General features: G+C 42.2%; 1 protein-coding gene across 4 annotated transcripts in view; it reads left to right on the forward strand.

The window, feature by feature from the left end:
• Nucleotides 1-12,383, forward strand: part of LOC147207196 (multiple epidermal growth factor-like domains protein 11) — a 123,572-nt gene that overhangs the window by 108,115 nt on the left and 3,074 nt on the right. Inside the window, exons 16-24 of one of the 4 annotated variants that reach the window (XM_086106265.1) lie at nucleotides 963-1,091; nucleotides 1,215-1,343; nucleotides 3,367-3,495; nucleotides 3,569-3,697; nucleotides 8,232-8,465; nucleotides 8,863-9,017; nucleotides 10,211-10,280; nucleotides 10,517-10,570; nucleotides 11,544-11,762. In XM_086106265.1, the coding sequence (XP_085962391.1) occupies nucleotides 963-1,091; nucleotides 1,215-1,343; nucleotides 3,367-3,495; nucleotides 3,569-3,697; nucleotides 8,232-8,465; nucleotides 8,863-9,017; nucleotides 10,211-10,280; nucleotides 10,517-10,570; nucleotides 11,544-11,762 (1,248 nt within the window). The remainder of the gene's footprint in view (nucleotides 1-962; nucleotides 1,092-1,214; nucleotides 1,344-3,366; nucleotides 3,496-3,568; nucleotides 3,698-8,231; nucleotides 8,466-8,862; nucleotides 9,018-10,210; nucleotides 10,281-10,516; nucleotides 10,571-11,543; nucleotides 11,763-12,383) is intronic. The other 3 variants (XM_086106266.1, XM_086106267.1, XM_086106268.1) reach the window with 3 other exon arrangements.

Below are 12,383 nucleotides of genomic sequence, written 5' to 3' on the forward strand. Positions count from 1 at the left end.
ACGTTTAGTACTGTATCATTAAAATATTACATACAGTACAGTTTAGTCCAAAATTATTCATACTACAGGCCAATTTTGAGTTCAAGTCAATTTTTGTTTTCGGAATCTATCTTTTAAATGGAAACAAAAATATTGTAATTGTCATTATTTTTATTTTTATTCCATTTTGACTAAAAGGCAAAGCGGTGCTATTAGAAGACCTGATTGCGATTTTAGTCAGTGCATGATTTCTGATCTGAGTAGGCAGCATTTAGTCAATTATTTCCCTTGGAAAGAGTCAAGTACAGTATCTATTTATCCCTCTAATGAGGAGGGACACCCCATTTTCAGAAGCTGCTCAAAGCTGAAGTGCAGAGTTGACATTCCTTATCAACTGTATAGGAAACACTTAAATCGGCTCATGCGTGGTTCATTTTTCTACGTTTGGGCTTTCATCAGATAGCCTAATTGTTTGTCAAAAATTAAACAAGAGCCAGTCGGACCGCATTATTGTTGTTCTCAATACCCACTATGTACAATGTTCATAATCTATTCCAGGTTACTGCCTGGAACCAACGAGGCTCGAAGACCTTGCACTTAGCCAACTGTCTGACCTCCTTCATCTTCATTGCATGCCTCACAAAGCTGTCCTTCGTATTAATTGCACTGCTATATGAGTCCTTCAATCTTTTGTGTGTGTGTGGGGGGGGGGGGGGGGGGGGGGACGTGTGTGTGCACTTCAGCCAATGTTGTATCATGGCCATCTTTCTTCATTATATTTTGATTGAAAACAGATTATTCCCTAAGTGTTTTGTTTGCTCAGTGCTTTATTACAATTTAAACAAAGTACTTTTTTTTACTAAATAGGAAAGATACAGCCCATTAAAAATATTGTTGTAAACCAGACTTTTAAGATTGCATAAACAATTCATTCAATTTTTCTGAATAATACGTATCAATTTTTTGGGCTTGTGTGTCTGCAGTATGTTCAAGTGGAAAATATGGTAAACACTGCGCCAAGAAGTGCCTGTGCACAAACAACGGCACTTGTAATCCCATCGATGGCTCGTGTCAGTGCTACCCAGGATGGATTGGCGAGGACTGCTCCAAACGTAAGGCATGAATAATACTGGACTGTAATACACAATATTGGCTTTGTTTGCCTTTTGGTCCACTCTGACTTTTTTTTGCTGACACTTCCAGTCATTCTGGTGATGTTTGTGTCTTGTTGGCAGCCTGTCCTCATGGCTCGTGGGGTCCCGACTGCATTCACACATGTAACTGTCACAATGATGCCCAGTGTAGCCCCACAGATGGAGTCTGTGACTGCAGCCCTGGATGGACGGGACTCTTCTGTACTCAGCGTATGTTTTTCTCTCTCTCTCTCTCACACACACACGCATTACATTTACCTACACTTCAGCTACCTGTAAATCAAATCACTTGAACTTTGATTGTATCGCGGGTTTCCAACTTACTATATATTGATTTTTCTTTTTTTTTAACTTACAAGATCAGCAATGTCAGCATCCACTGCTGCTGTTAAAAGACCAGCACACAGTGGCGTCACATTCTAGGAGTCACAGTCACCATCTAGCGGTTGAACAATGAAACTACATGTCTTACACCTAAACCTCATATTGTTAGCCTGAAGGCAGGCATGTCCAGCTCCGGGCCTGGAGGGCCACTGTCCTGCCTGTTTTCCATCTTTCCCGGCTGCAACACACCTGACTCAGATGATCAGCTCATCGTGCAACTCTGAAGCAGCATAAGAACATTCCTGATTATTTGAATCTGGTGCGTATCTCCTGGGAGAGCTGGAAAACAGGCAGGACAGCGGCCCTTGAGCAACGACTTTGGACATCCCTGCCTTAAGGTATTCAGTAACTGTGCAAATCAGTTCTGCGCTCTTGCTCTTCTCAGTGGAGTTTGCATGTTTTTCTTGTGCTTGTGTTTGTTTGTTTTTTGGTGTATTTTGGCTTCCTCCCACATTCCAAAAACCTGCACGTTGAGTTCCCTGAAGACTCTAAATCAGGGGTGCCCAATACGTTGATCCCGATTGACCGGTAGTTCGCGGACTGGTCCCAAGTCGATCGCAAGGGGTGTAGAGGGAGAACAAAAACCCCATTTGTGTGTCTGTGTGCGTGTTTTTAACCCTTAAACTTTATTGAAATGTAGAAAAAAACAAAAGCATGTCTCCTTGGGTCACATGCGCCACTCTGGCATCGCATCTCGCTCCCCTATTTGAGAAGGACTGACCGAGGGAAAATTTAGAGCAGGGTTGCCCAACCTTTTTTGAGCAAAGATCAAATTTTCATTTAACGAACCTCCCGCGATCGACCCGATACCGCACATGCGCGCATACCCACGCACTTACACACGCATGTCATAAGGAGCAAGAGCCATACATACATACGGCCCTTACAATGAACAAAACAGAAAAATAAAGTAGACACAAGAGTTTGTGAAAAGGAAATCACTGACCACCTTTGCCGAGACCTGACGCGAAGACCTGGGACGCACTTAGGCATGTGTACCGTTTTAAAATGCTTCTCTCAGGCCTTGAGATTGCCATTCTTCGCCCGTGCCCTCAGTGAATTGTACACGAAACAAACTTTGAATGAGAATAATAATAATAACAATAAAAGATATAGCGCAACAGCTCTGATTGCAAACTGCAATTGCAGACTGCTGACCGCTAGCAACCGGTGATGCAGGTCACGCCCACCGCAGGTTCAAGGTGACCTGCTTTCTTAAGATAAGATAAGATATCCTTTATTTGTCCCACACTGGGGAAATTTACAGTCTACAGCAGCAAAATTGGGGGTGTAGAAGAAGAAAAACAAAGTGTTTGCATGCACAAAAATAAATGTTGCAGAGAGAGCTGTACACGGCTCAATTAAGTGCAATCTAAATATAAATATAGATAAGGTGGCTGTACTATTTACAATTGAAACTGTTTTTTCACATATTTTATTTTTTATTCAGCAGGCTGACAGCAGTCGGTAGGAACGAGTGGCGGTATCTCTCCTTTTTTCAGCGTGGATGTAACAGGGTGTAACTTATTTTATTTTATTTTTGAAATACTTTTTGTGAAAGCAAGACTGATGGGACGCTAAGGGTGCAGTGTGCACTAACATAAAATATATCATATTAAACAAGTTAAAACATTGGTTGTTGCCGAAACGGTTTTATAATGCTGACAGTTTTACCCGTGCATCAATTATTTATTGGATTACATTTTGACTATTTCTCGAAGGATACCGCGTTCCAAACAAATGACAAATTTTAGCTGAACGGGGATCCTCACTGGTTTCAATGTAACATAACACCCAATTTTTATTTATTTGTTTATTTATTTATTTATTTATTTTGATCCTTCCTCAGGCTGTCCAACAGGCTTCTACGGCGCCCAGTGTGCTGAAGTTTGTCGTTGTCAGAACGGGGCCGACTGCGACCACATCAGTGGGCAGTGTTCGTGCAGGACGGGCTTCATTGGAGAGAGCTGTGAACTCAGTGAGTGATGGTCCCGTTGTTTCATTTGCACAATCTGTGAGCCATGTCAAACCTCTCTTCGTGTGTTGTGCAGAGTGTCCTGCTGGGACATTTGGGTACGGCTGCCAACAGCTGTGTGAGTGTATGAACAATGCCACATGCGACTACGTGACAGGAACCTGCTATTGCAGCCTTAGATTCAAAGGCATCCGCTGCGACCAAGGTGAGTCTTCTCCCATGTTAAGGGCTCTCTTGCATTTCAAATTCATTGTCAGTGTTGGGCATGTTTCTTAACCCTTTGAGGGGCAGCGGTTACTACAGTGGACAGCTGATCACGTGATCAGGTTACAGGGTGCATGAAAGGGTTAAATAATTAGTCATTTGTCAAAAAGTAATTTAGTTACTAACTCTCTCTGAGTGACTAACTCACTTACAACCTTGTAAAAGTCATTCGTTCCTCGGCAAAATAACTCAAATTTTCTGTGTGCTATGTACAGTGTAAAATATGTTTAGAACAGGGGTGCCCAAACTTTTTGGACCGAAGATCGACTTTTGGATCCACCAACCTCCCGCGATCGACCCGTTACCGCGCACGCGCACGCACATACACACGCACGCCATGATGAGCAACAGCCTGACACGGATGCATACGATGCACTTTTGCAGCCTGTTTACTATCGTAGCTCACACGTACCGTTTTAAAGTGCTTCCCTCAGCCCTCTAGATTCCTGTTCCTTGCCCGTGCCCTCAGTGAAGTGTACACGAAACAAACTCTGAATGAGAATAATTATAATGATAAAAGATATAGCGCAACAGCTCTGATCACAAGCTGCAATTGCAGACTGCTGAGCGCTAACAACTTCCGGTGACACAGGTTAAAAATTTACCTATATTTTATTTTATTTTATTTTTTTAATACTATTTGTCATGTTTTGCGTGATGGTAGTGCAGAGGAGGACCCCAAAAATCAGGGAGACAGGGAGGAGCAGGGTGGAGTGCAAAAATGCAAACAGGAATACACTGGAGAACTCACTCAAAAACTCACTCAAATAAAGTCCAGCAAAATCAAAGTAGCAAAAAAAACAAGACAGAAAACAAAACATGACACGTGCGCACAGCAACAAACAAACTAATGACACTGTGACCAACAGGTGGCACTGTAAGGCTCCGCCTACAGCTGCACACCTGTTGGTCAAACAAAACCATGACACTATTTGTGAAAATGAGACTGATAGTATGGGTAGGGTGCAGTGTACATTAACACAAAAAAAATATTACTAACATGCACAAAGACACACAAATGGTTGTCCTCGACACCCCTCGCAATCGATTTGGGACCAGTCCGCAATCTACCGGTCGATCGGGATCGATGTAATGGGCACCCCTGGTTTAGTATCTGAGTGAAGAATAAAAAAAACATAGATTTTAGAAGATTTGACATTTATTCAAGCTCAGCAGATTGTAGCATGCCACATGCTTAGAAATAAAAATGTCCAAAAATTAAATAATAAAAAGTAAAGAATATTCAACATAAATTTAAAAAGGAATAAAGGTCATCATTTTTGTATTTGAAACATATTCCACAGTAAACTGAGCTTCAGCTAGCTCCTAAACCTTCAGTCAGGTCGAACATGCTAGGCTATACATAAGTTGTTTCTGGTGCTAGAAATGGGTACTGATTTTCAAATAAGCTTGTGCGAACAAGCGCATGCACAAAGCAGGGGAGTTACGCTCACTTACAGGATCGGACGCCCATGGATTCCCTACACTCACCGTAATTAGGAAGTCATTTTTCTCCATACCATGTTCCCTCATGGTTGCAGAAAACAAAATTCACACACATGTAGAACCAGCACACAACACATCCACAACACACACAGGACCAAGAGCAAGTGAAAAGCAAGGTTTTGCTGACCTTAATTTACGAAGCACTGTCATTTCTCAGCCATTGCTGAGCTTGTTTTCCTCATCGACACCACCTTGCACACTGGGAGTATCGAAAAAAGCGCCATGACACAAGAATCTATTCATTCGCCATAATTCTGAATACTGTTTTTTCTTGTGTTTGTTCCCACGTCTACCATGAACCATGAATGTGTTGGGCAAAATTCTGGACACGTATGAAGTCCACTTTATTAAACCATGAAAAAGGACCGCACAACAAACGCTAATGTCTAGCCATGTTCGTTTGGCTACTCGATAGCATAAAGGCAATGATATTGTCAAACGTTAACTGAAAGACGTAAAATTATTTTGATCAGCGGCTGCACAGCTGATGCGGCACTACATTCCAATTCAGCACGTTACGCTATTTTCTACAGTATGAGGCGCACCTAAAGGCATTCAATTTTCTAAAAAGCGGACAGTGTGCCCCATAATCCGATGTGCCTTATATATATGGAGTCTCTTTATATTTGCCATTGAGTTGTCCCTGTTCGTGTTCCTATGCCATCTAGTGGTGATTATTAGCAGGAACCGATGATCATTTAAAAGGGTTCTTTCTGCCCGACACTAATTGACATGTGCATTCACCAACGCACACTCAAACAGACAACTATGTGAGCTCTGCGCAACCATTATGAAACGAAGAAAATACCAAAAGCACAGTTAACTCCTGACTAAATGAAGGAATGAGACAAGCAAGACTTCTAAAGCTATTCAGCCCCTTGTGAATGTGAGCCCGCGAGTTTTTGTTTTTATCCCTTTTTTCCCTTTTTGTTGAATCAATTGTCTTCATAACTTTGTCTTTCATTTATTGTCTGGTAATGTCATTTGGATTTACATGTTTCATGTCCGTGTTTCTGACCAGTTCTCGTAGCTTTGTTATAGCTGCAGCGGTTGTGAAGGCTCCATATAAATAAATCTGTATTAGATTGTATTGAATTCCCTTTAGCGGAGCACCATCTAGTGGATGCATCATGCAAACGCAGCCACTATTGTAGCTTCTCTTCTATGCGCCTTATAATGCAGTTCGCCCTCTATATGAAAACAGTTTTAAAATAGGTCATTCACTGAAGGTGCGCCTTATAATCCAAAACGAAAATACGGTACGTTACAACGACAAGTGGAGTAATCATTTTGATTACTTTGTTTGCTAAAAAGGAATGCTGCTCTTCCCAGCATTGTTCATATTCACTTTTTACTGTTGAAAATGGCAAACTTAATGAAGTAACCCTAGTCTAAAGAGAGTAAAAACACACTGCGCATTCTTCATCTCAATGTGAAACGGTCGAGAACTGCTTTTGACATAGATCAACTTAAACAATGGAGGGGGGCCATGTGTGACAAGAAAAAAACATTTTAAGTAAGGATAATTATGTTTTTTTGAATGAACATAAGTCTAGAAGTGTATATTGATATATTTCAACGTTCAGGGGCATGTAGAAAAGGTTCACAACTCAACTACAAAGGCTTTGAAGCAAGCAAACAATCACGCAAAGGGCTCTCTTGCACACATAAATGTTCCCCTTCTGGCACAAAGCTGCTGAAGAGCAAACCAACAAGAAGTGCAACTCATTTTGTACACATTTTCAGAAAAATCGAATCAGAAGATTTGTATATTATTTGTCTGTATTGTTTGTCGTGGATGAGCTCATATTTGTAGGCTTACTTACTTGTGTGAGTTTGTCCCCGATGCGTCCCCTTTGCATAGCCAGTCGGCCATCCGACACAAAAGCCGCTTCTCCATACCATCATCTGTGTTTGCAACGCTGTTAAGCATTGAATATATCCGAGTTTTTGAAGGACACAAACTGAGCAACTCTCATGCACTTCAAATGAACTGCCTCTTATGAAAAAGATATTGCGGTCTTGAGATTGGCGACGCAGTGACTATTTAGTTTTATGGTTGATAGCATCTCTCAGCAAACGAGATAGAGATAGGTTTGCGTTTTGATCAGAGGTGTCAAATCCTGGTCCAGAAAATAATAACTCTTCACCCGCTGGTCAATAAACGCACCTGTGGCTAAAACCAAGCTGTGACCGTTTTTTAACTTTGTGGACCTGGATTTGCCACCACTGCTTTTGAATCACTGAACTTATTGGAGGTCGGAGGCGCTGGTGGTAGTCTTCCATCTAGTGGTGAACACTGTCATTACAACTGCTGAGCTATCGTAAATTTCTATTTGACAAAATGAATTGCGGGTCACTCCAAGTGTGGGCAAGGGGGCGCACGCTGACTTTTGCTCATCCCTGACTTTGATTCATCACGGGGTTTTTTTCAAGGTTGGAATTATCCTAAAAGAAAATATGAGATGCCATGTAACAATGTAATGCTATCGTATCATCAAAAATGGAATACAGCTGAATCAATGCAAGTGTAGTTGTGTAGCACCACTCATGCACAAAGAAAATCTATCAAGGCAAAGAAGTAATGATTAAAACAAGAGAACATGAAAGGATGAAAATCAAAATAAAAACAGGATAAATGATAAGCAAGACCTTGACTATGAATAATCTTAGATTTACGAAAAAAGCAGCAGTGATCAATAAAGTCGTCAGGCCAGACATCAATCCACGGGTCAGCTTTCAGCAAGTTTGTTCCACAGGTGAAGAACATAGAAGCCTCCGTTTGTTTATATAGTTCTGCTTCTGGAAATGCTCATTTAGCCTGCATCCGATGACCTGAGGGGTCTGGAAGTCTCATCGGGAAGGAAAATGAATGACTATACAGTACGGTATTTGGGCCCAGGACCATTCAGAGGTTTGTAGACCCGGAGTACAGTTTGACATGTTTTCCCATCAATTTTCCTTGTCAGCGGCCCTGATGATGGAGGAGCTGAACCCCTACACCAAGATCAGCCCGGCTCTTGCATCAGAACGTCAATCAGCCGGCGCCATCCTGGGCATCATCTTTCTGCTGCTGCTCATCATGGCCATGTTGGCTCTGGTGGTGTGGTTGCGCTACCGACAGAGAGAGAAAGGACCGCACGTCCCCAATGTCACCTACACACCCGCCCTGCACATCAATTCCACCGAATACTCCCTTTCTGGTAAGCTCTCTCTCTTTTTTCAAAAACGTAGGGTGCTTCTCTCAACTCCAGTTTGATCCTCTGCTTCCTTGGAACCCTGTCAAATCATCATTTAGTGGGATACTTTACCCTCGTGTTGCTGCTGATGCTGTACCTGAAATGAATTACCGGTAGTTCATCCAATCCTGCCATTGCAGCATTCATCATCATCATCATCATCAAATAAGGCAACATTATTTCAGTGCCACTAAACGACTTCTGTCCAGTACTCCTGTCTTTTTAGTACTTTCCAACTTTGTGTGCTGGTTACCAGATATATAATATAATATAAGTCTGGTTGTCATGTGCCGCCTTATGTGTTGACTGCATATATAAAACGATGATGTGTAGAGAATGTGGTGATGTCATGTGGCGACAGCAGGGCTTCAGCACGCTGGCCTCCTCGCTTCCGCAGAGTCGTCACCTTGTAACAGCTCCATAGGCCGCTGCTTCTCTAACCCCAGCTACCGCACGCTGGGGCCCTGCACCTACGCCGCCCACTACGCCAAACCGGACAAGACGCGCTCCACCAAGGTGGGCCTACATAGCTTTTATCACACGTCATCGCAGGAAATGTACACACGAGACGGTGACACGGGAGTGGATTTTCACTTCCGTCCCATCCTGACTCCCACAGAAAAAAAATCCCATTCTGTCCCAGTCCCCCACCATCGTAAAAAATAAACAAATATGCTTACAGTGACAACAATTCCCATTCCTCCCATCCTGCTTCCGTTCAGAAGGTCTCTCACCCCCATATCGCTCCCATTTTGGAACGTCAGCTACCGGTACTTTAAAAATGGCTGTGCATTCGTCTGATTATTTATTTACTTATTTGTTTGGCAATAAAAACACTACAGTTTTTATTGCAGACGCCTACTCTCATCCTGAAAATTGTGCTCCTCCCCACACCCCAATCCCATTGAAAACCTGTGGAAGGGACTGAAGAGTAGAGTGCAGAGGGGAGGACACGGATCGCCGAGATTGTGCAAAGAGGATTGGTCAAAGATCTCTCTTTATGTAATCTCCCATTTTATGAAATATATGAGGAGAATATGTGGTGTTTATGTAGGATTATTTTTCTCCACTGAATATATGCACTTGCAAGAAAGGTTGGATTTTCCACCTTTTTTAGATGTAGCGGTACTTTAGGGAGGAAAAACTGCATTTATTAGAAGCTAAAGAAAACATCTTAACTTGGTGAGCCAATAATTGTGGAGGGCGCTGCACCATAACATGTCCATCACAGTTTAGTAGCAGGTCAGAACAAACTATGCTGTCCTCCCATAAGAGTCAAACCATTTAAGGTCACGGGGTATTTTCATAAAATTTAACTCATTTAAGAATAGGTAACTTCTGTACCAATATCAGCATATTCATTTTTACAATGTTTACTTTAGTCTCATGAGAAGAGGCCATTTGAGGAGAACTCAACTCATAAGGAACAAAGCCGTTTAGCAAGAAATATGAAGTGGACCAACTTTATTCGCTTTTAGTGGGCCACATAAAATGATGCGGTGGGCTTTGAGTTGGACATGCTGAGTTTCATGCTGACATTTGCCTCTGATCTGATTCCATAAGCTTAATGTACAGCAGCGTGTGAGTTCAATTTTATTTTTCAAGTTTATAATAGGCTTAATAACTAATGATAATAATATGAAAATAAACCAATGCCCCAAACCTTCCCGTCCGTGTCTGTGTAATAAGGCTTTCCTTTTATTTCCTAGATGAAGGCCAAACGACGACACAGGAACAGTGCTCCGGAGTGGGGAGCCTATTGTAACCTCAGTGAGTTGGGTCAGTCACTGCTGCACCTTTTTTCCATCTTTTTGACTGCATCACACTTCAATGAATCCATGAATTCCGCACTTTTCATTCCTAAAAAGACAACTCAAAGTGCTACACAAGAATTAAAATCACCCGAACCCACCACCACCTTCCCTTAAAAAAAAGAAACTCGACACTTAAAAAATAATTTCATTCATGTCCGGACCCCTCTTTCTTGTTTTAAATAACTTGTTGTTACCATCCAGGTGTATACTGCATTGACCGGCGTTACAGTTACCAAGTGGAGCCACAGTACAAAGGTATAGTGTGACGAGGACCTCGACTCATGACCTCATCACCACCAACTCCTCCGCCAATCCGCTCTTTTGAACGCTTTACCCAGATTGGCTCTCCTGCATTTTGAACCTCTTCGGTTGTGTCTTGACATTGGAGCTCTCAAGATATAACACTGTGACGCTTTACAGGACTTGGTTGTCGTACATAAAAAATTGGGCTCGCCTTTTAAATCCTGAAGTTAACAGAGTGACAGACTACTGCAGACTTGTATTCAAGGAAACTATGTTAAAGAGCTCTTACTTAAAAAAATGTAGGTGTGAGTGGTTTTCCAACTCAGTGATAGTGTGAAAGAAGAGAATACAATAGAATTCGGACGTCCCGATCCGATCACATCACACATCACTGAAATGGTGGTCGATCACCATTTGTTCGTCTCTGTGTGCCCTGTGATTGGCTGGCCTGAATAGAAAATAGATGGAGTTTGGGGCGTCCATCACAAATGATGCATAACAATACATTTGCTATATTATGTGAATGCTACTGCCTTTATATTATACGACCGACATAATATAAGACAATATAAGACCGACAAGATGAGCAAAAGAGGTGCAGCTTGCAAATTGAAAATGTCCTCAATCTATATTTGGACCCGAATTTTTCCTTACACTGCTGACATGCTGTGTATGAGCCTGTCCTCATGAATGTGTTTGTGTCTGCAGGTTGCAACCGATTCCTGTCCTCTGTGTGCCACCCCCATCTTTCCCCATGCTCACTTAAGAAATCTATCCTCCGCTGAAAGTTATCACTGTCTGCTCTCCTTCCTTCAAGCTTCTCCGAATGCCTTTCTTTTAACCCTTTTTATTGACTTCTGATGTTGATCTTTTTTCATATATGTTCTCTGGAAGTAAAACATCTGATACGTAATTGGACGAGGATATTTCTAGAGTGCAAAGACTGACAATAAACATTTTTGTTTTGTGTTCGTTCCTCACCTAGACTACATGAAGAGCTCCATGTCCAGCACGTGCTCCCTCAACAGCGAAAACCCGTACGCCACCATCAACGACCCACCCGCTTTGGCATGCAAACACACGGAGAGCAGCTATGTGGAGATGAAATCACCAGCTCACCACCAACATGTGGCACACTGCTGTGCGGCGACCATCATCACCACTTCCGGTACCAATGTTCCTGTCAAGAATGTCTACAACATGGGTACGTTTGACTTGAATTTGAACTCTCCTACGCTCTTAAAACTGCTTGGTTAAAGGTAACCCAAAAGTTTCCCTTTAATAATAAAAACTTTTTTAAAAACTGCATTTTGTGTTTACATGTATTATGTTTGACTAATGTTTCTGTTTGATGATCTGAAACATTTAAGTGTGACAAACGTGCAAAAAAGTAAGAAATCAGGAAGGGGCAAACATTTTTTGTTGTGAGTTTTGAGGAGGGTTTTGAAGATGGGCAGCGAGGAGGCTTGCCGAATGTTCAGTGGGAGGTCATTCCAGAGAGAGGGACCAGTAACAGTAAAGGCTCGATCCCCTCTGAGCCTCAGTTTAGTTCTTGGTACTTCTAATAATGTCTGGTCCACAGACCTGAGGCGCCGGGCAGGTGTGTAGGGGCGGATGAGCTCAGAGAGGTAAGGCGGCGCGAGATTATTCAGAGATTTGAAAACAAATAAGAGGATCTTGAAAATAACTCTAAAATGTATGGGGAGCCAGTGAAGGGATGCCAGAGTAGGAGTTATGTGCTCCCTCTTACGAGTACCAGTCAAGAGGCGAGCAGCGGCATTCTGGACCAGCTGAAGGCGCTTAATTAAGATATCCTTTATTTGTC

This window comes from Hippocampus guttulatus, chromosome 3 (genome assembly GCF_054856545.1).
Source record: "Hippocampus guttulatus isolate MCC_2025c chromosome 3, RoL_Hgut_1.0, whole genome shotgun sequence".
In the NCBI taxonomy this organism is placed as follows: Eukaryota; Metazoa; Chordata; class Actinopteri; order Syngnathiformes; family Syngnathidae; genus Hippocampus; species Hippocampus guttulatus.